Source organism: Lissotriton helveticus, chromosome 3_1 (assembly GCF_964261635.1).
Source record: "Lissotriton helveticus chromosome 3_1, aLisHel1.1, whole genome shotgun sequence".
NCBI lineage: Eukaryota > Metazoa > Chordata > Amphibia > Caudata > Salamandridae > Lissotriton > Lissotriton helveticus.
In genome coordinates, this window is record NC_136061.1 from 299,801,380 (window position 1) to 299,825,834 (window position 24,455).

The 24,455-nt window shown below is 47.1% G+C and overlaps 1 protein-coding gene across 1 annotated transcript in view; it reads right to left on the minus strand.

Moving 5' to 3' along the window:
- Positions 1–22,206, minus strand: part of GDPD1 (glycerophosphodiester phosphodiesterase domain containing 1) — a 400,155-nt gene extending 377,949 nt beyond the window's left edge. The window contains exon 1 of the mRNA XM_078679844.1: positions 21,855–22,206. Coding sequence (XP_078535970.1) covers positions 21,855–21,990 — 136 coding nt within the window. The 5' untranslated portion in view covers positions 21,991–22,206. The remainder of the gene's footprint in view (positions 1–21,854) is intronic.
- Positions 22,207–24,455: the final 2,249 nt, after the last annotated feature.

The window sequence follows — 24,455 nt, forward strand, 5'->3', positions numbered from 1 at the left end:
TGATCGGAGACCGATAGAGTTCGACTGGGAACTCAAGAGGGCTGAGGCTGAGAGAGCCTCAGCCCAAGAAAAAGAAAAGTGTGTTGCTCAGGAACGGAGCTTAGCTGGGCTGGAGGTAGAAGCCATGAGGGTGGAGTTCAGCTCAGAGGGTGGCAGCAAAAGTGTTATGTCCAGTACTGGTAAGGGAGATGTACACACACAAAAACACACAGTCTTGTTGCCCTGCTTCAAAGAAGGGGTTGACATACACCAGGGGGTTCATGATTGTGAGGTAACTCCTGTGGTGCACAGGGTCCCAGAGGTGAATTGGGTAACTGGCACAGGGGATCATATTCCTAGTGGTGGGAGGGACACTCTACTGACACTAGGTGAAAGGTGCAGGGAGAAGGGTTTCCCCATGGTATACGCCATGGTAAGTGAGTATGGAGATCACCCAGAAGAGTATGGTTTGAGTGACTGAAACAGCCAGACACGGTCTCATCAGTCTTGCGTGGGTGATATGGGGTACTTTTCTGAGGCACTGGATGGTTTGGTGAAGGGTAATTTGGTTAAGCCATGTGAGGGGCTGTGCAATTTGGGAGTGATCCTGAAGGAGGTGGCTCGGGTTTTCCCAACCAGGTGAGATAGGGGAGGTTGGCAGTGACCCAGATAGGTACCAGTGTAGTGGAATCGGTGAAGGATTCGATGTCCTGTCTCTGAGTAGACAGAGTGGGGTAGGGCTGAGTCCCAAGGTGCCTGAAACCCAGTCACAGAGCCTGGTTGGTTTCATGAGTGAACCCCAGGAGGGGGAGCCTAGACTGTACCGGGAGGACATCCCCTGAGGGGGTGTATCAGGTGAGAATTTTGGTGGGGAGCTGTTGTAACAAGCATCCCACCTGTGCTGGTGTCTGGCAGCAACACTCCAGTTAGGAGGGTGCATGAGTCTAGAGAAAGTGGTGAGGGGGTGGGGGAGACAATCCCCAGTGGAAGGAAAAGTGGGTCAAGGGGAGCCCCCCAGGACTGACCCTGGTAAGGCCACTTCTGACCTGTGGGTCTTCACGCACTGTCAGGTGAACAGGAGACTGGAGACAAGCACCAGGAAGACTCTTGCACAACTTATGAGGAGTGCGTTTCCCTTGGAGGGGGTGGGTGTATTCCACCAGTAGCCCTTGCTTGACAGGCACAGGTCCAGCTTAAGGATACAGACCCTAGGTTGGAGGACCAGGTTCACGATGTCCCCCCTAACCTGAAGGAAGGGGTGATTGCTAGCAGTATCCCCAGCGGTTTGTCTTCTGGGGCTCTGGGTGGGAGAAGGCAGAGCCCCAGGAGGGTGGGCAGGGAGAGGGAAGCCTCACCCATTACCCCTGTCCAGCCGAAGGGAACAAACCATAGGCTGGTGTACCAGTGCAGGTTAGCCTCCCTGAACTGGTGGGAGAATTGTGTGGGACACCTGACACAGGTGCCCTGACAATTCTGGAGGTTTGGGGTACCGCTCCAGGTGGGAGGGTGCAGAGCCCCAGGGAGGGGGGCAGGGTGCAGGAGAGTCCACCCCAGTCTCCTGTCCAGCCTCATGGTAGACACTGGGCTGGTGGGTCAGTGTCAGGATGCCATTCCTGACTTGACAGGAGGGAGAGTGGACAAAGGGTGCCAGGGACCTGGGGCACCCACCCCCCACTCTCTGATGCCAAAGAGGTTAGAGAGCCCAGAGGCCTGAGACCTGGCTCTTGTCACTGACAGCGGTCAGTGGCCACTGTGGCAGGCTGTCCTAGTGGACAGGGTTGTCCTTGGGAGGGGAACAGGAGTCACCCCCTGGGAGTGGATTGGGCCACACCACTGTGTTGGCCGTGGTGGTACTATCCGCCTGCTGGGACACACTTTTGAGCAAGCTACGGTCAAGTGCTGCACAGATGGGGTCTGCAGGTGAGAAGGGTTCCCCAAGGGTTAGCTTAGTGGGCCCTGAGTATATGGACAGAGGGATCCAACTGGGTTCAGCAAGGCATAGAACCACAATGTGTCCCCGCTGTTGTGGCCTGGTCTATGTTCTATTGCCCCAAGGAGGGAAGTCCATCAAGGGATTGATTGGTCTACCCTTATTTTAGGCTGTGAGAGGGTTGTGTTAGACTGGACTTTTTCAGCAGGTTTACCCGTAGACTTTTTGCCTTCCTGTTTTTGGCCTTGTTTTTGTTTGTTTTAGGACTCTGGGCACTTTACCACTGCTATTCAGTGGTAAAATGCATATGCCCTCCATGTATATTGTGTTTATGGAGCAGTGTTTCCATAATTGGCTTATTTGATTTACTACTAAGTCCCTAGTACAGTGCACTGTGTGTGCCCAGGGCCTGAAATCAAATGCTACTAGTGGGCCTGCAGCACTGGTTGTGTCACCCACACAAGTAGCTTTTCAGAGGTGTCTCAGACCTGCCCCTCTATGTGCACCCACTTGCCAAGCCCTTCCCTTATCTTACATCTAAGTCACCCCTAAGCAGGAGCGGCCCATACAGGTAAGAGCGGTGGGGTGAGGGGAGACTCGTCAGACAACGACGAGGGAAAATTACAAAAATAATTTTCCTCGTCGTCTGTCGACAGACGGAGCTATCGACTGCAAGGAACTGTATATAAAGTTTCTTTTTGCATTATTAGTATTGTGGCTTACTATTTGTTGGATTTTTATTGTTCTGGTCTTGTTTTACACAGATAAATATTGGATATTTTTCTAAAACCGTTGCTGTGTCCTTTTGCAGTGTTTTCACTGTATTACTGCTGGTTATGTGCAAATGCTTAACACACTGCCTCTGGGATAAGCCTGTCTTTTCGTGCCAAGCTACCACGGGTGTGAGCACTGTTATTTTGGACATGTAATCCCCTTATCCTGACTAGAGGGGTGGATTCTGCCTGGCTTAGATGCAAACCCTAGCCAACAAGAATAACCATTTCTAACAGTAGGTATAAAGAGGTTAGAAAGGCAGTGGGATCCAGGAATCAAGAGAGAGAATTAGAGTACCGCCACCAGGACGTGATCTGGGCATGGTTTGAAGACAGAAGGGACTAAAGGGACCATGATGAAACAGGAAGGTGGCACAGAAGCTTGGACTAGAAGATTAAGTGGATCTGAGAATGCAAGGTGAATGAGTGTACATTATCCCATTAGGGGTAAAGACAGGAGCACAGAGTGCCTTCGTGAGCACTAGCTAGTGGCCTGATGGTACAATCCTGACATGGTCTGAGAAAGTCATATATACCACTCTGCGAATATGCAATCAACTGTACCCTTCCCTAGCCCTACCTTCCTCATTGACTGCCTCTTATACACATCCACGGGAGTCAGTAACTGAGTTGGGCGCCGGGAGCGGGGACAAGAGCTACATGCCCCAGACTGCTCCGCTCACTCACAACAGCGTCATCGCCCATGCCTATTTCCAGCACCAGGGCTCTCACAGAGCAGGACGCACAGCAACAGCAATCAGTAACTTAGTTGGGAGCGGAGGCAAGAACTGCATGCCCCAGACTGCTCCACTCACAACAGCATCATCGGCTGCGCCAGGAGGCGCCTATTTCCAGCACGGGGCTCCCACAGCACAGGCCAAGAGCGGGCCGTCCGCGCCCAGGAGGAGCCCTGAGTCGGATGGGCAGGGCCCCCCTCTTGCTCCTGAATTCACAGGTCTGCAGCTTTGTGGGGACGGACATGGACGGAGTTTCGCCACTTTAGGCGCCTGGAAAGCTAGACGATTGTGCCCTGTATTAAAGATAAATAGGGTATTCATAGTGTCTGGGGCATCTAGCTTTTTCTTTTTGTTTTCTACTGACTTTAAAGTCTATGCAATAGGCAAAAAGAAGGCCACCACGACCAGAACTCAAGCAGGGCAAAATTCCACAGTGACGGACTCTTTCTTAGCTGGAGCGGTCAGTGTAGTTTCTAAGGAGATCGACTTAGCTGAGAGACGTCTGTCCTGTGGGTGTATTGGAGAAATCTCACCTCCCAACCAAGGTATCCAGGTTGGGGAAGTTGTGAGTCGGGCTTTGCATGTGATAGACAGGTCAGTCTCCAAGACTTCATCCCAGAAGCAGAAGTCTAGGTGAGTGACGGAATTCATGTCCTCATCTCCATCTCCTTCCTCACCGGCCGAACTCATAGAATCAGACTCCCGCCCTTCCTCATCGAACCCACAATCAATCAATCAATCATGATATTTATAAAGCGCACTACATACCTGTGAGGGTCTCAAGGCGCTGGGTAGGAGGGGAGGTAGGGTGGGGGGGGGGGTTCTGCTAGTGACCGAAGAGCCAGGTCTTGGGTCTGTCGTAGGTTAGTGGGGAGGGTGTTCCAGGTTTTGGCGGCGAGGTGGGAGAAGGATCTGCCGCCGGTGGTGGTTGTCCTTCGGATGTGGGGGTCTGTGGCGAGGGCGAGGCTGGCAGAGCGGAGCTGGCAGGTGGGGGTGTGGAAGTTGAGTCGTCTGTTGAGGTATGCTGGGCCGGTCTTGTGGAGTGCTTTGGAGCGATAGCTGCGCGATATAAATAACCCCTTACATTACATTACATTACATTTGCGTGGATGAGGAGTTTGAAGGTTATCCTCTTGTTGACGGGGAGCCAGTGCAGGTCTCTCAGGTGTGCTGTGATGTGGCTGCGTCGGGGGATGTCGAGGATCAGACGTGCTGATGTGTTCTGATGCGTTGCAAACACCTCAGGAGCTTGGCCGACGTTCCTGCGTAGAGGACGTTTCCGTAGTCCAGCCTGCTGATGACGAGGGCCTGGGTGACTGTTCTTCGTGTCTCGGTGGGGATCCACTTGAAGATCCTGCGGAGCATTCGGAGGGTGTTGAAGCAGGATGAGGAGACGGCGTTGACTTGCTTAGTCATGGAGAGGGTGGAGTCGAGGATGACCCCTAGGTTGCGTGTGTGGTTGGTGGGTGTCGGGGCAGCTCCTAGGGTCGTCGGCCACCAGGAGTCATCCCAGGCCGAAGGGGTGGAGCCGAGGATGAGGACCTCCGTCTTGTCCGAGTTTCGCTTCAGTCGGCTGTTCCTCAACCTTTCGGCGACGGCCTTCATTTCCTTCGCGGAGGTTGGTATTGGTGATGTGAGGATCTTTGGTGAGGGAGACGATCAGCTGGTTGTCGTCTGCGAAGGAGATGATGTTAATGTCGTGTTGTCGGGCGACGTGGCCAAGGGGTGCCATGTAGATGTTGAACAGCGTCGGGCAGAGGGAAGAGCCCCGGGGTACGCCGCAGACAATCTCGGTGGCAGTGGAGCGGAAGGGAGGGAGGCGGACGCTCTGGGTTCTGCCGGAGAGGAAGGATGTGCTCCAGTCCAGGGCCTTCTCTTGGATCCTGGCGGCGTGCAGGTGTGTTCATAGTGTGCGGTGGCAGACCGTGTCGAAGGCGGCTAATAGGTCCAAGAGGATGAGGGCTGCTGTTTCTCCGTTGTCAAGCAGGATCCTGATGTCATCGGTGGCGGCGATGAGGGCGGTTTCGGTGCTGTGGTTGCTGCGGAACCCGGACTGGGGCGGATCCAGGATGTTGTTCTCCTCGAGCAAGTGGTGAGATCGTTTGTTGATGGTTTTCTCGATGACCTTCGCCGGGAACGGGAGCAGGGAGATGGGTCAGAAATTCTTGAGGTCCTTGGGGTCCGCCTTGGGTTTCTTGAGTAAGGTGTTGATTTCTGCGTGCTTCCAGCTTTCCGGGAAGGTTGCTGTTTTGAAGGAGCTGTTGATTAGCGTCCGAAGATGGGGTGCGATGGCTGTGCTGGCTTAGTTGAAGATGTGGCGGGGGCATGGGTCCAGCGGTGATCCGGAGTGGATGGTGTTCATGCTTTCGCTGGTGTTCTCATCGCTGATGCTGGTCCAGGAGAGCAGGCGGTTGGTACAGGTGGTGGTCGTGGGGGGCGGTGGTTGTCGGGCGGTCATGGCATTGAAGCTGTCCTGGATGTCGGCGATCTTGCGGTGGAAGAAGGTGGCCAGCGAGTCGCACAGGTCTTGCGAGGGCGGTATGTCGTTGGTGTTGGAGCTGGGGTTGGAAAGTTCCCTCACGATGTTGAAGAGCTCTTTGCTGTTGTGTGCGCTGTTATCCAGGCGGTCTTTGAAAGAGGTCCTTTTGGCGGCTCTGATGAGTTGATGGGGGTCATTGGGTCGCATTCTTGTGAGCTGCTTAGCTGTCTGGTGTTTGTTCGCGGAGCCAGTTCTTCTCCAGTTTGGGCATGTTCGTTTGGAGGCCTGGAGGTCCTCGGTGAACCAGCTGGCTTTCTTGCTGGTGTGGCTGTTGGAGGGTGTCTTGAGCAAGGCGAGGGTGTTGGCGCAGTCGTTGATCCACTGTCTGAGGTTGTGGGCGGCGGTGTTGGGGTCGGCAGGGTCGGCGGGTGGGCTCTGGGTGAGGGTGTTGGTTAGCTGGTCTTCTGTGATCTTGCTCCAGCAGTGTCGGGCCATCTGTTGGGTGTGAAGGTGCATGGTGGGCTTCCTGAAGGTGTAGTGGAGGCAGTGGTGGTCAGTCCAGTGGGGTTCGGTGGTGTCGTTGGAGACATGAGGGCTTGCACTGAAGATGGGATCGAGCGTGTGGCCGGCGTCGTGGGTTGGTGTTGTCACGAGCTGTCTGAGTCCGAGGTTGGCGAGGTTGTCGATCAGGGTGGTGGAGTTGGTGTTGTTATTCTCGAGGTGGAAATTCAGGTCGCCGAGGAGGATGTAGTCCGTGGAGGCGAAGGCGTGTGTGCTGATGTAGTCGGCGATGGAGTAGCTGAACTGCGGTCGGGGTCCGGGGGGTCTGTAGATGAGGGTTCCTCTGAGGGTGGTGTTGGGGTAGGTGTGGATCTGGAAGTGCATGTGTTTGGCGGTGCTGAGGGTGTCATTGGCGTTGGTCGAGACTCCGTTGGTGTTTCTGTGGACGATGGCGATACCGCCTCCTACGCCGTTGGGGCGGTCCCTGAGGGTGATCTTGTAGCCTTCCGGGATGGCTATGGCGACGTCGGGTGCCGAGGAGGGGTTCAGCCAGGTTTCCGTTAGGAATGCGACGTCTGGGGAGGTTGAGTCGATGAGGTTCCAGAGTTCGACGGCATGTCTGCGGGCGGAGCGGGTTTTGAGGAGGATGCATCTGAGGTAGTTGGGTTCTTTTGATAGAGGTTGCAGCTCCTGCAGGTGAAGGGTCCTTGGGTGCGCTTCGGGGTGGCCCGGTACCAGGTGTGTTTCCATCCAGGGTTGAGTGCGTGGAGTGTGTTGGCATCGTAGCGGTGTCGGGCGTCATGGTGTTCGAGGGGGCCAGGGGTTCTGGCGCTGGGCGACGTCCAGGCACAGACGGGCGCAGACGGGCTTCGCGTAGGCGCACCAGCTACGCGCGGCCACACAGCGGCCGCCATAAATGGGGCGGTGGGAGGTAGGTGCAGCAAAAATACGAGCAGAGCCTAAGGCGGGCTTTGAACCCTGGACACAGCGGCAGGATCTGGCTGAGAGCACTGGCGCAGACAGGTGGAGCTGCGCGGAGTGTGGAGCGACCTGCCACAGAGATCAGATGCGGTGTACCCCAAGGATCCTCACTCAGCCCCACGCTCTTTAACATCTACATGGCCCCTCTCCCTACCATCGCCAGAAAACACAGACTCAGCATAGTGTACTAAGCAGACGACACCCAGCTCGTCCTCTCCCTCACAGAGGAACCTGACATCACCAGACACAGTTTCCAGGAAGGACGTTGCATTATGGATGAGCAGCAGCTGCCTGAAACTCAACTTGGAGAAAACGGAAGTCCTCGGATCCCCCCCTCCGCATGGGACAACACCTGGTGGCCCCCCACCCTCGGCAACCATCCCACACCCACAGACTACGACTGTATCCTCTGCATCATACTCAACTCCTCCCTCACCATGAACCGACAGATCAACGCCAAATCTCCCACATGCTTCAACATACTCTGCAAGACCTTCAAATGGATCCTCCCAAATCCAGAAAGACCGTCACCTACGCACTTATAACCAGCAGACTGGACAACGAGGACGCCCTTTACTCCAGAATCAACAAATCTCTACTCCTCAAACTCCAGACCATCCAGAACACCGCAGCCAAACTCGTCCTCAGAATCCCACGACAAGACCACTTCACCCAGCGTCTACGAGACCTCCACTGGGTCTCTGTCGAAAAGACAGGGACTTTTAAGCTGCTCCATGCGTCTACAAATCCCTAAACAACACCGGACCCCAAAACCTCAACGAAAGAATCTCCTTCTATGCCCCCAAGGGAAACCTCTGCTCCGCCGACCTTGCCCTGACAAAAATCCCTTGCATCCGCAGAGCCAGAACGGGATGAAAAGACTTCTCCTACATCGACGCTAACACCTGGAACGACTCCCCCTCAGCATCAGACAAATCCCCACACTGCAAGCATTCAGGAAGAGCCTCAAGACCTGGCTGTTCGGATGAGTCGGAGCTGCCCAAAACACCCGCTCCCCTCAGCGCCTTGAGACCCTCACGGGTGAGTAGTGTGCTTTACATATCCCTGATTGATTGATCTCCGGAGTCTGGCCAGAGAGAGAGACTAGATAAACTAGAAATTGCAATTGGTAAAGTTCTATCTATGTACCCGGAGCAATGAAGGCCCCTCAAAAAGGGGTCTTTTTCCATCTAAAAGTGTAAATGTTAATGACACAGCAACTCATAATGGCAACCTTCCTTCTAGTAGTAATTTTGTTTGTATGACAACATGACATAACCCTTGTCATCCACAGCTGCCCTTGATTAATTTATCTCCTGCCAGCTGTCCTTATGTTATTGTCAAAGCGTGTGTCCCCCCAAGTGTCGAATTCCCCCAGAGTCCTCAATCCAGCTCCAAAATAAGGTTTGTCGTTGGCTGGCAAAAAAGTCAAATTTGAATGTACAGAATTACCTTAATATTTTAAAGGTGCGCGGTGTGGCTTGGGTTGGATCTTCCACCAAGGCACTTCAAGGGGACTGCAGTATAGTGAATTTTAGGAGCAATATTCGTGGGGAGAATCCTGTCTGGGCACTTTCAGTCCCCTAAAGGGGTGATGTTCGTATCCTCCCACTGGGCTATTTTTATAGAGCATCCTTTTTAGAGTTGCCCTCGGAGTCACACTAAAGCCCACCATTGTGTTCAATAGCTGATAAATTTAATGTTCGATATGACAACCATTTTGCCCCATTAGCGAACCTGGATGAACAGGATTGACAGCCTGTGGCCCCTTGGATGAGTGTCTTATGTCCCAGCATTAGCGAATCATCCCTGGGACTGTATGGATTGGATGTCCAGCCACAGAGTAGTGAGGTAAATATCCCTACCACAGAGTTAAAGTTCACTTTGGATATAACAAATAACACTAGTTTAATTAATCATGATATTACCCCAACATACAAAGGGCATTGCAGGCGACGTGAGTGTAGTTGTTTTACTGTGATTAGCGGAAATGTGGCTGGGCTAAAAAATAAGCGAACTAATCCAGAGTGGCTCGCTTTTATAAACCGGTACGACTTAATTGCTTTCCAGGACACCTGGGCTGTATCCCCCATGTCATGCAATGTTTTCTATGTTATTCGTGTCCGGCTGTTGCCTCCTCATCTGGAAGAGCCAAAGGATGCCTTGCCATCTCGGTCAAGCTTAATCTCAGACTCAAAGTGTCAATTGTGAACACAAGTAGTCCCGAATTCCAGGTCTTGTTAATAAAAGACAGTAGGAGCCTTTTTAGTTTCTATTTAGTTAATTTTTATATTAATTTATTTTATGAGTTAACTGATTATATAGCAGTTCTAAAACCACTGGGGGCAATAAACGGATCTTCCCAAAGGATTCTATTAGTTGTCTTTTTTAATGCTAATTTAGGGAGCGAATACGCCGATCAGGGTATTCGATGTATCAGCACTAATACTGCGATTGTAGATTCCAGGGGCTCTGCCTTGTAAGACCTAATATGGCCATTTGGACCTGGATGACGTGGTCGACTATTTCCAGGTGGGCTGCCCTGCCAAGCCAACGTACAGAGGCGGGAGGAAAGATTCAGTCAGAGATTATGTGTTTGCCTCGAAATGCTTTCTGCAATGGTGTTGATGCGGATCGCTAATTGAAAGTCAGTGGGTTGACCACAATGCCTTACTTGTTGAAGGAGTCTTCCCATTAGACAGGGAAAGAGGTCCCTTATCATTCGATGGTATCAATATTCACTCAAAAAATGGTTTAAGGCTGGTTTGGCACCTTAATGAACCCTCAGCAGCATTAAATGATTTAGTAAAGAAGTATCTCCCAGTTTTTTTCAGCTGCTTGTCTGATGGAACCAGGATTAAGTTGTCCCATCATTATCAGCAATTGTATAGTATTATTAAGCACTCCCTATTGAAACCCTTTAAATTTGCGAGAACCTATCGACAGTGGTTTGATAAGCAATGTTCTGCAGCTAACACCATCTTAGAACGGTGGTAGCAGATTCCCCTAGTGATAGAAGGGTGATCTGGAGGCTAGGAAGCTCTACAGGACAACCATTAAGGACAGGAAGAATTATCTGTTCTGCAAGAACTGGGAGGCCTTAGAGCAGGCTGCTAAGCAGAACTGTAGCAAGGTGTTCTGGGAAACTGCACAGAGGCTTTCCTTGCATGATACCTCCACGAACCCTATCTTAATATATAATATTTCTAGGCTGGATCGGGTGAAACACTTCACTTACATTTACTCTTTGGACAGCTTTAGTAGCATGAGGTTATGTGAAAGCAACCTTTAATGCCCCCTACTCATCTGCAGTTTACTGTTCAGGAAGTAAAGGCCACAATCAGAGCAAGCGCCAGTGGTAAGGCGCCAGGTCCTGATGGGATCCCCATGTACCTGTTAAATTCAACCCGGATCTCTGGGGTCCTCTTTTGGTGAATATTTTTTAAAAGTCTGTGTTATAACATCCCAGAGCCTTGGGATAAGTCTATAATAGTGCTAATATTTAAGAAAGGGATTTGACAGTGACTAAGAGAAAAAAAAGGAGAAAAAAGGGAATGGGGTCCCCAAAATGCTACAGAGCAACTTCATTGGTGGATAACACAGTAAAGATACTGGGGAGTGCGGTTTCTAACCGTTTGCAAACATGGGCCATGGACAATAAGATGTTATCTGCGCAGCAATACAGCTTTCGTCCAGGCTGGGCACAGTGGATCAGTACCTGCATCTACAACTAATATTAAGCAAGTATATTGTCGCCAGGCGCTGTCCACTGTACCTGGCCTTTCTACCGCATTGGATTGATTAAACAGAACCAAATTATGGCAGATGTTGAGCAATCTCGGTGTGGACTTTGCGCTAGTAAAATTTTTGTGTGCTCTCCGTGAAAACTTGAATGCGAAGGTTAGATATGTCCAATCAGGAGAACTCTCTGATTAGTTTCCTTTAGCTAGCGGTCTGCGCCAAGGGGGTGTGTTGGTACTGTTGCTTTTCGTCTTGTACATAAACAATTTGGGGGCTTGTTTATCAGAGTCAACTAATGATGTGCCGAAAATGTATAACTTAGCCATCCTGGCTCTGTTATATGCCGATGATGCGGTATTGATGGCTAGAACACCACGTGTGCTTCGCAATTTGGTTGGTTCATTTGTGATCTTCATGAACACATTAAGTGCCAGATGTACGGCCGTATTTTTGCTGTCACAAAGGGGTTTTAGGCCCATTTGTGACCACAAAAAACGTGTGGCCAATGTACCACCCTATTTTGCAAGTAGGGTTAGCGACTTGCTATTAGGAAGGGGAGTGCCAAGGAAGTCCTTTCATAATAGCGAGTCCAGAACCCATATATGAATGTTTTGCGACCGCAATTGCGGTCACAAAACACTCACAGTTTACCACCCTTCTCAGAAGGGTGGTAAGGCACTCGAGCCTACAACATGGGTCAAAGGGACAACCACTTCAGCCATTGGGTAACTTTACTATGAGTGATAGCATTCTGTTCTTGCATAAGGTGCACATCCTCACAAAAGTAGTCTCCTTCAGTGCCAGGAGCTACAATTGTAATGTGTGCTTTTTCCCAAAACATAGGACCAGATGTACAATGAGTTTTAGCATTTCCAAACCCTTCGAATTGGTAAATCAGAGGGTTTTTACGCAAGTTAGCATTGCTACCCCCCCCACTAGTCCCCCTTGCACCCACTTTGCCTGGACATGGTATTAAGTAGTATAGCTGATAAAGCCAGGTTACGCTCTCTTTTATATTGGCGCCAGCTATGGACCACCCCAGAACTTGTGTACAATGAAACAGTCCTTCAGATGTACTAGACATTGACCGATTCCACAAATTCCCTTAGCTTGTGAATATTAGAGGGTCGTTTCGGCTTCTTGGGCTGTCAGATCTTTACGAACACCCTGCAACTATCAGCTTTTCATCTGCACATTCCCTGAAGTCATCTTACTGGGCAACTGTAGCACCCAGTGACTTTAGAAAGGCTGAGTACTCTAAACTGGTTGATGACTTTATTGACTTTAAATCTTTGAGTGAGTATGAGCCATACAAGGAGCAGGTGACTTTCTCTATAGAAAGGAAGTTAAACATCCAGTTTAGAGCAGGCACTCTTCAGCTGGGAGCATTTACAACTAAGTGGTCAGGTGGGGCTACAGATGAATGCCCCAACTGTTCCCCTACAGAAGAGAGTGTTGCACATGTATTCCTTGCCTGCCCAGCTTATGCCCACCCGTGCAAAACCTGGCTATCTCCTACTGGCAAATGCTTGGTTGTTCGAAGCAATGCTGCAGCACTTCGCATCCTGAGGTCATACTGTAGCCTAATGTTTGCTATCCCAGTAGCCAAGTTTTTGGGTGCAATGTGGAAGCTCCGCAGGAAGGCACTGACAACCCACCCCCTTGTTACATTAAGCTGATCACCCCGTTTATTCTTTTTATTATGTAATGGTTGTAATTTTATTGACATCCTCTGAACCAAACTCCTCTTTTCTGTGCAGGTTCCTGATGTGTTATGCCTTATTGCATTGTAACTAGCTGTAAGTTATATGAAGCAAGAACCTGCTACGCCGCAAACGTACTGTTTTTAATTAATTGTATATTTCATCTTAATTTGTACTTTTATGGCCCTAGTGGCCGAAATAATGTCATTTTGGATAATGATGATAAATCAGAGGGTTTGTGACTGCCAAAACTCTTTTTCCAATGTACTAAATGCATTCAGCAATTGGAAAAGGGTTTCCAAATCGCTAAGTGTGTTTAGAAATAAGGGAATCCGAATCAAAGAACAAACCTGGAATGACAGCAGCAGGAACATTACAGAATACAAAGAGACTCAGCATTTGGTATTTGGAAGGGTCTTGTTGTAGGTGTCCTTTACAAATACCGAATCAGCATCCTATGTATTAACGGTTTGTAACTGAAATCTGTCCGCAACACATTGATATTTTATCGACAACTCAATGGAGGTAGTACTCATTAGCACAAGGGAAACAGCCCCCTTTGGACCCATTTCCCTTTGTGAATGTAAAAATGTTTTGTTTAAATAAACAAAAAAAGAAACTAATTTTTAAATTCAGTCACTCTATTTCCTTTAAGAAAAATGAGCATAAAAAATAGCTTTTTTAAAATGCAATCACAGACATGGTGGTCTGCTTACCCCAGCAAGTCACCATACATGTGATGGAAGCGTAATGGGTCGCAGTTTCCGATCTAGCTCATTAGTGTTCATAAGGCAGACTGAATTGCAACCCACTACGATTAGGTTTTTCGCAAGCTGACAATATTAGCATATAGGTTGGTTCCCAAAATACCACACTGGTCGCAAAAATACTGGCAAATTATGGCCAGTATTTGCAACCAGTGTTTAGTACATTTGGTCCAAAATACATATATTTTTATATAAATATTGTATATGTTTAATTAAAAAGTAATTAAAGATAGCCTTCCATGCATGCACATGTATGTACACACATAGACGTCCATCTTTGAATGCTTTTTATTTTAATAAACACCATTCAAAGAAGGACAGTCTATGCTTACGCATATGCACAAACACACACACACAGGTGGCAACTGCTGAACCGTTTTTGTAAACTTTTATTAGAAAAAACATTGAAAGAGGGTTTCCCATTGGGCAAAGGTATATGTTTGCGTGGGAAGCCATTTTTGTAGAGGTTTTTGTGATAAAGTTTACCAAAACCCATCGCAAAGGAAAACAAGCATTGGTAAAGCCAACAGGTTACCTGCCAACATCATACCTATTTACTTTTTCCAAAGCTTTGTTGTTTAGCTTCCTTGCTTTAGAGTTTTAGGCATATGCATAGCAGAGCAATGTTTGCCTGCAACGTACGTCACTAAGAATATATATACATTTTGAGTATTTCTGGGGGTTTTCCCTGTAGTATTTGTGGACTGGGGACTTTGTATTATTTAGGGAAATAATATTTTTCATTCTTCTGCTTTATGGAGCTGATTAACTAATTTTTAAATTGTCCAGGATTCTTGCACTATATTAATGTTTGCATTAGCAATGTAATAAAGTCATGAAATGTGTTTAATGACGGAATGTATATGTGTATGCATAGTTAAATATTGATGTATGCTTTATTTGCGTTTCTAAACACATCAACAAATATGCTAAGAAATGTAATTCCTCAACTTTTTGTCTACGAAAGGCAGCCTGATTTAAGACTGCTGAAACTTTATTAAGCTTACCAGTTGCAAAATGTAATGAATGTGGTGTGTTGATGACATTTCATGTATGTAATGTCAAATTTCTAGCGACCATATTGTGGTCTACATATACCGTTTTAAGTTAACTACCCTGTCACCGTATATTACTTAGGTGTCCTCAGTAAGAGCATTGTTTCACTTTAGATACAATTTTGAGATCGTTAAATTTTGTCACAAATTATGGATTTTGAGTCACTTTGCAATTCAAAATAATTTTATTTACTCACATTTACCAATGGATTATGTTTGGCTGCACTGGTCCTCAATAGCTTAGAGTAACAATGGGCCTTGCTCCTTATGCCATGTCAGTGTGGGCAGCGTCCACCCAGCTCATGGTCTGCATTGTCAGTTTGTGCAGTATTTGCGTAACGTATTAATTTAAAGTCCTCTTTACATGCTCACAATTTGCTTTTAGAACTCACCATCCGTGTTCTTATCCACAAGGTGCCAAGCTTATTAATTCATTGCTTGTATTCAACTCTGTGTCAGGGTCTCATTAGAAAAGCTAATTAATCTTGTGATTTTAAGAACTCTACAGTCCTTTCCTTTGAAAGAGAATTTAATTAGGTGCCTGTGGACAAGGTCTGGCTTCTCCAGGGCTGTAAGCCTATGTGCAATGTTCCTACATTTGAGCAAATCCACAACTGTATTTTGTCACGCACACCCACTCCTGCACCGAGTAAGCTACTGAACTCCCTGTAATGTGGACCCCCACCAATGGTATTGGGACACATTTCTAACAGAATCATACTTACATGGATGGAGAGGTGGAAAGTTGCCATGCTGGTCTCTAAATGATACATGCATGCATATAAAAAGTAATCTACAAATAACAGGCAGTAGGTGAGAGAGAGAGACGGGGGGGGGAAGAGAACCTAAACTTTGGGGCATATGTATCAAAAAACAGATTTGCGAGTCCGTCATAGCGATTTTTTGCGAATCGCTATTAAGGACTCGCAAACTGATATGTATGTGGGAATCGCAATAATTATTGCGATTCCTACGCATTCGTTAATTGCAACTCGCAAAATGCAAGTCGCAATTAAACAATCCCTTCCCGTTCGTTCCTATGGGCCAAGAGGCCCATAGGAATGAATGGGAATTGCAAGCACAAATTGCGAGTACCCAATAGGTACTCGCAAATTGCGCACGCAATTTCAAAGGTGCAAGGGTTCCGACAGGACATCCTGTTGCACCCCTGAAATGTGCATGTGTGCACATGTGGCGCACATACATGCCCTAAGGGCATGTCTGTGTGCCACATGGCACTTTGAAAAAAGCAAAAGTGCTTTTTTCCAGGAAATTGCAAATTACCACCAACTTCAAGTTGGTGGTAATTTGCAATTCATTAAGGCAATATCGCAATTTGCGATGCCTACAAGAATAGCATTTAGGGAATCGCAAATTGCGATTCTCTAAATGCATGTGCAAAATAGGGAATCGCAATTTTTGCGATTCCTTATTTTGAGAGTAGGTTTTTGCCTACCTACATAGCCCACAGCTAAAGTGCCATCTGCAAATGTCAGCGTTCGCGAACGCAATATAGCTTGATACATCTGGCCCCTACTGGCTGAAGGTCGCCTCCCATCACAGAAGAAGTTCAAATGCACAACACACCTGTAGTCTCTCTGAGACCTCAACTGTGCCAACAGATAATAGCAACATTGGAAAACGAGAAGAAAACACCTACAGATGAAATGTCTGGGTTTGGTAGGTTTTCCTAGATGTACTGCAAGCCTGGGAAGAAAAACACAAGTACCCATCTATCTATCACAAAACAACCTGGTTTTCTCAGGGGGTTACCTGTGTATTTTGGTCTCGGGCTCGGCAGCCATCTAGGGAAACCAGGCATTTCTGAAAACAAGACACCCGGGGGGAGTCCAGGGAGGTATGGCTTGCATGGATACCCCAACATGTTCTTACCCAGAATCCTCTGCAAACATCAAATTTAGCAATCTAGGGAAACCTACCAAACCGAGACATTTCTGAAAAGTAGACACCTGGGGGAGTCCAAGAATGTGTGGCTTGCATGGATCCCCCAATGTTTTCCTACCCAGAATTCCCTGCAAACCATTTAGAAAAGAAAATCACATTGTCCTTACATTTCTGCCTAGGATCACCGCACCGGCACAAATTTCCTACCACCCAGTGTTCCCCTTGGTCTCCCAATAAAAGTGATACCTCACTTATGTGGGTGTCCAATGCAGAGTCAGCCTAAAAGGATATATACAAAAATATAGTGTGTAGAGCTCACTGTGCTATCCCCTCAATCTCTATGTTTTTAACCCTTTCCAGTCGCAGGCCCTTGGCCCACCCACACAAGAGAGGTATAATTTTTCTCAGGAGACCGAGGGGAATGCTGGGTGGTAGGAAAGTTGTGCCAGTGCGGTGATCCCACACAAAAATGTTGAGAAACATTGGATTTCTTTTAGCTAACTTTGGGGTTTGCAGGGGATTCTGGGTAGGAAAACGCTGGGAGATCCACGCTAGCCACACCTCCCTGGACTTCCCCGAGTATCTAGTTTTCAGAAATGTCTGGTTGTGGTAGGTTTCCCTGGATATTTGCTGAGCCCGGGACCAAAAACGTAGGTGACTCCCTGGCAAAGGCTTTTTTGTGATCGATAATTTTGAAGTATCCTCAGTGCGTTTTGAGCCATTTGTCGCGAGTACTAGGTCTACCCATACAAGTGAGGAACCATTTTTATGGTTTGAGAATTGGGGTAATGCTGAGTGGGTGGAAGTGTGTGGCTCTCCGGATAGTCCAGAACTTTCCATCACAGAAATGTGAGGGAAATGTGATTATTTTTTACAACGTTTGAGATTTGCAAGGGATTCTGGGTAACAGAACTTGGTGAGAGCCACACAACTCACTTCATCTTGGAATCCCCTGGCTGTCTAGTTTTCACAAATATACAGGTTTGCTAGGTTTCCCTAGGTACCAGCAGAGCTAGGGTCCAAAATTCACAGCTAGGCCCAGTGGAAAAAAAGGGCCACTAGGCTTACCCAGTCAATTGAGATACCATTTTTATTAGGAGACTTGGGGGAATGCTGGGTGGATGGAGGTTTGCGGCTCCCAGCACATTCCAGAACTTTCTATCACAGAAATCTGAGGAAAATTCTGGGTAACAGAACCTGGTGAGCGCCACACAAGTCACCCCATCCTGGATTTCCCTGAGTGTCTAGTTTTCTAAAATGAATAGTTTTGCTAGGTTTTCCTATGTGCCAGCTGAACTGGCGTAAATGTAAATATAAATGTATGTGTCTTGTAAAGAGCACTGCTGCCCTGAGGCGTCGTGGCGCTGTAGACCGCTGGGGAACCCGTCCTGGCTATCCCTGTGAGATGGTCCCTACTGGGTATCTCCAAGGTGAAACCAGGCATCCCCGGCGAATGTGGGGGGCCGTTGTAGAGATGAGGCAAGCTAATGCCCAGAGTTGCCGAGTGTGATCCCTGGTTAGAGTAGGCACCGAGGCGAGAATTATCGAGTCCGCTGACCCTGGTCCATGACCCTGCCGCGTCGGGAATTGAACCCTGGTCCCGGGCCGTTCTCTGCTTCCGGGTCTGCCGCCTCTAACCAGTGAGCCACACCACTCTACAAATATCTCCAATCCGTCCAATATCTACAGCAAGCCACATTGTGAAAAAAGGGTCAATTTTCACTGGAAAAATGTGATGTGTCCACATTGCATTTTGGGCTGTTTCCTGTCGCAGGCTCTAGGCCTACCTACACAAGTGAGGTACCATTTTTATTGGGAGACTTAGGGGAACACAGATTAGTAGAACAAGTGTTATTGCTAATTGACTTTTGATGCATTTCTGCCTTCCAAATGGAAGACAATGTGTAAAAATAAGTCATTTTGAAAAATGCCCTCTAATTCATTTGCTAGTATGGGTATTCACAAATTCGGAGATGTGTAAATAACCACTGCTACTAAACTGCATATTTTGTTACCATTTCGGAAATACGTAGGTTTTCTTGATACCTATTTTTCACTCTATATATTTTACCAAATGAATTGCTGTATACCTGGTACACAATGAAAAACCACTGCATTGTGCAGCTCAGTTACTGGGGTTCTTGGTGTACCTACAAGTCCTATATAACTCCACAACCAGAAGGGTCTAACAGCCGTAACAGTATATTGATTTCAAAAATCTGCCATACTTAGAAAAAATTACAGATGAAAAAACTTAGGCACAAATGGCTGTTTTGAATATTTTTTTATTTCAACTATTAGTTTCTATAAAAAAAACCTTGAGGAATCTACACAAATGACCCCTTGCTACATTCAGAATATTGCCTACTTTTCAGAAAAGTATGGCTTACCAGGATCCATTACAGGTTTCACACCCATTTTTACCACTACGTGAAAGGAGGTTGAAAGCATAAAAAATTGGAAACATAGGCTATATCCCAGAAAAATGCAAAAAACTGTGGAGAAAATGTTATTTTTCTGACAAAAGTCTGTCTGTTCCTGAAAGCTGGGAAGATGGTGATGTTAGCATCGCAAACACTTTGTTGATGCAATTTGCAGGGGAAAAACAGACGCTTTGTTCTGCAGCGCTTTTTTCCCATAAAAACAAAACCCAAAATGTAGTTGAATTTTGGCAAATTTCCCGGTTCCGGCCAGGGGAATCCACAAACCCTGGGGACATTTAGAATCCTTAGGATGATTGGAGAAAAGGGTGCAAATTTGGCGTGGATACCTTATGTGGACTAAAAGTTATGGGAGCCTAAGCACGAACTAGCCCAAATAGCCAAAAATGCATAGCGGGTTGGGGAGGCCTAGCAGTGAAGAAGTTAAAGCCAACTTCCTACAATCCTTATTTGATTTGATACAACCCCTTTCTCCATCGTGTTGTTTAACCCTCCCAGCTGTTTTTTTTTTAAGGTTTTTCCCCCTCCTCATGGTTTCACCTAATCCCGACTCCATCCTCCCACTTTCTGATATCTTTCCCACCCTCCTCTCTCGTGTTGCTTGACCCCACCCATCACTGTTTTTACATGTTGCACACCTTCATGGGCTGCTGTGCAACATGGTTTAAAGTAAGATTTTTCAAAAGTGCTATGACGCGGTCAATGCTGGCCATGTCATAGTGCTTTTACTTTGAGTCATGTTGCTCAAAAGTTTGCGCTGCTGTGCAACATGTAGAAAAACATTGAGAAAGCTAATACATTTTGCATATGCTAAACCTACTGGCTTTGCCAATGCCTGTTTCCAAAAATGTCACCACTCTCATTTACAAAGACTTTTGCCCTTTTAACACTTGCGTGACTAGTAATTTCGTATTTGTGCAAATTCCATATGTCTTTAGCAAAGTGGCATAACTGGCCAGCCTCCTCGTTCCCCTCGTGAAAATTGTTCAACACCACTGAGTGTGGGTCGGCCGCTTGAGGACAGTAAATAAGAAACATACTGCCATAGTGGTTATTTGTTCACTTGTCCATGAAATGTAATGCTGTGGGTCAGCTCACATCACTGGTCCGGCTACAAACTGGCATAGTCGCTTTCACTGAGTTAACTTTCTAGCCTGGCCAATGGACAACTTCATCCACTACAATGATATCCCCAAATCTATCATACTGCACCTACAGACGAGTTGGGCATTCACTAATAGCCAAGTCCTGAGCTCTTAAAGAACTCTTACAATACACATGTATTTTGCATTATGCAGCTGAGACCACACACTAAGACATTCGACTATACTCTCACAATGCACCTTTGTCCTAGCCTACAGAGCTCACTTATGCCTCAGTAGCAGTATATCCACAGACCTCTAACAATGCAACACTATCCTGACTTGCTTCATGCACTGAATTCCAAGACCTGAAACATGCATCAGCTCTCACAAAATATCTCCATTGTGACCCGTCATGTGCATTTGTATCCATTAGTAGGACAGCCACTAAACTCTCACAATGCCTCTCTATCCTGATTTGCGACATGCAGCAAATTCCAACTACTAAAAGATTTAATAATCTCTAACAATACCCTTCTATCCTAATCTGCCATATTCATTTGTACACCTGGAATAAGAAACCTGAGAACTTCCCAAAGTATCTTTATCCAGAGTCCCGTCATATACTAGCATTCCATTACAGAAACATCTAGAGAGCTCTCATATAATGCACTTCTACTTTGACACACCCAGGGATCGCCCACAATGCGCCTCCATGCTCACCTGTAGAATGCAATTAAAACCGACTAAGCCACCCAGAGCTCTCTCAATGCGCCTTTATTATGACTTGCATCATGCCTTAGTATCCTTGCGCTAACACAAGCTTAGCTCTCTCACAATGCACCTACACGCAGTACACACTTGTATCCGAGCAGTAGTGAGTCATCCACTCAGCCATGACAAAGCACTTCTACCCTAACCTGCTACATGAGCGTATTTCAGTACTGAGTCATATCAGCGCTCTCTCAATACACTTAGATTCCGATTTGCAGAGCAAACTTGTCTTGGAGTTCAGAGGTAGAGTTTACAAAATGCACACCAATCCGATTCAATTTAACTAACCAGCACTCTTATAAAGCACATCTAATCTGCACCGTATAAAGCTCTACCACTACGGAAAGTCTCACAATACTCCTCGGTCCTGACTTACAGTGTGCACTGGAAACGTAGTACGAGGATTTCGACTAAGGGTTCACGCCGACACTGCACTTTATGATTTGACATTGACTCTGATGTATTGGTACAGATACACTCATTTAAAATACACTAAACGTTTTCTCAATGGAAACTTGTCTTGAATCATTCTGCTCTCTGGTCACCACCAAACTGACGCAAGAGTAAATTCGTTGGCCACTGCACTCACCCTCGCCTTATTAAAGCGGTGAACCGTGAATTAAATATTGGTGTCTGTAAAAATGAATGGTATCGCCAGTCCGGCCCTGGGTATCGCCTTTCTCCTTCCACAACGCAAGCTATCTTTTATTTTAATATTAACATGAGCGCCTGAGTCATAACTAGTACCATTCGGTGGCACTGAGCATCTCCTGCACATGGAACTGCTGATCTCGACAAAACTTAAAAATGTAACGCATTTAACAGGATATCACAACCGTACACCTCAGTATCTTTCGGCGAAAATGTAGGACCACCGCCGCGGGAGATGAGCCTTCAGAAGCAGAATCGGAGCCTCCCCTCCAGCGCCTCAGCCCCCACCCCTGCGGTCCTCCCCTCACCTTCCCTCGGTACCGGTTTCCTCCCTCCCCCGACCCTTGACACTCACCTCCGCGGTGTGAGATGTGTCTGCAGCAGAAGCTCTGCTTCTTTCTCCGGTGCAGGATCCCCGGGCACTTCAGCAGCAGCACCGAGGTCAGCACATACCCGCCAATAGTGGAAAGCAAGTACAAGGCGGCCGACATGGCTTAGAGGTGACTGGATAATTTGAGGGGGTCCGGGGCAACGTCCTGGGTGTGGACAGGTTTACGGAGTCGGCAGCGGGCGCTCAGCCTCCGTCCTGAGAGGGGTGCCCCCGGCCCAGGCGCAGAGTGAAATGAAGGGCGAGAGCGTGGTGTTGGATAAGGCAGCCGATATCTGCCGAGCGCCGGTGCCTCTCCTGCCAGTCTCTGACAGCTAGTGCTAGGGCCGGGGACTGCGCATGCGCACCAACAGACACTTGTGTGACAGCTTGGTCACGCATGCGTACTTCTCTCGCCGCATCTGCAGGACCCTCGCAGCATCAGCATCACGCGTTACCGTGCACACATGCGCAGACTGCCACCGTCCTCTGCAGGGTCTCATCCCAATAACACTCCACCTCCTCTAATCTCTACTTCAGTTTACGCTATATTTATTTGCCTTTTCTTTTTTAACTAAACTGTCCAGGACCAACTAATTATTCATGCCTGCACACTCGTAATGCCCGACACAACCCTACCTGTCCCCTCAGTACTCACCTTCAAAACTAGGCAGAGGGTCAGGGCATCTGTGACTGCCTTGGCACTTGCTACAGCTTCTAACACTGTCTGTGCCATTATGCCTTGCAACGGCAATATCACACCTCCCACCTCTGTTATGAGCGTTGACTGAGTCAAGATTTTAAGCAGCAGAGATATAGCAGTGCTGATCGAAAACTGTTGATATATTCTATATAAATAATTACTGTGGATTTAATGCATCGTTTTGATGCAATGTCTATGATGTAAGTGTATTCCTGACCACGCTCCATCATATCAGTTAACAGAACATTTACATAATTGTTAAAGTGGTTTCACCTAGATGGAGAATCTTGTAAACAGTGCCTTGGTGAGTGAGCATGCATGGCACAAGTGCATCCTTTTGATCTTTGGAGGTGCCATACCCAACGACCTTTTAGTGAGATTGGTCGGTAGATATCATTTCCATTTCTCTTTTTGGCCAATTCCTCTTTCCTTCTAGGTCTGGATATAAATGATGCAAAAGAAGCTCATAATATAATAATTTCGCTACATAGATTATCATTATTATCATTACCTTGATTAATCTTATGATTTCAACACAACCCATTCCATCAAGTACCAGTTAGTTGTGATTTGCTGAAATTAAACGTTATTACAATCAGCAACTCTACTAATCTCCGTTTTCATAGGATGTGACTTCCAATTTGAACTCAAGCTCGAACAAAAGATAGCTTGGATCGACAACGGAATTTTAGTATTCATAATATCGTTCGGCATTTTCCAAACTTGGACTCAAACTATAATAATAATGGGCATTTGAAAATCATATGTGCTAAATTTCCTACTATAAAAAAAACAAGGTCATCGTTTTTAACCTGATGCTTAGGTTAGATTTCTGTAACATAGTAGGTGTAGGGAAAAGTCTGTTGTATCTAAAAAATATAGTGGCATATTCACAAGGAGCTATTGCCAAATTAATGGCACTTCATTGCAGCCAAAGTCGTGATAAATTTACCCTACCATTCACAAGCTGGTGCTAACAGCTCACAGCACCAGTTTTCCCACGATAGCAGCCACAAAAAACATCACCACAGAGGACCCCCACAATTATAGCTAATGAGATGCAGAGTAGGTGTTCCCATGACAAAACCCGCGACAACACCACACCTCAACATTCACAACGACCAGCCAGATCGGTGATAAGAACACAAAACACGTGATAAGGCGCGTTAGCAGCAGGACATTTACACCTGCCCTGACCTGGTGTAAAGTCGGACCACAGCCTGCACCACAAAAGGGAGCACATCCACATCCACACCTGAAGACAAACAGATGCCATAGAGTAACTGAACATGCAGCACTTACACCTAAGAGGGCCACAACACCCACCGACATCACACCCAGGACCACCCCTCCCTGACACCCCGATCAAAGACATGCCACATCAGCTACACCGAAACATGTACGAAATAATCCGCCTGATGTCACACAATCACAAATGGTGACATGCATGTGTCGTCACAGAAAGGAGCATCACACATTCACTTTTCAAGCAAACAATGAAACTTTATTGAAATTAACACTGAAATCAGATGAAGACACTTTATTTGTTTATTTATTTTATTTATTTGTGGTTTTTTGTAGAGCGCAACACTCATCCCGAGGGATATAACGGCGCTTATACCAAGCAGACACTACTGAGGACTGAGGCAATAGAACCTATCAATAAATATGAAAAAGGTGGGTTTTCAGCCTTTTCCAAAACAAGAGATAATTTGTGGTGTGTCTGAGGTCATCTGGAAGCTCATTCCACCTCCTGGCAGCCAGATAAGAGAAGCAGCGGCCACCTGTTCTAGCTTTATAAATGCGTTTCATCCTAGCTGATGCTGATTGAGCTGATCGTAGGTTCCTGGTGGGGACGTAAAATTCAATCTTCCCTGAGAGAATGG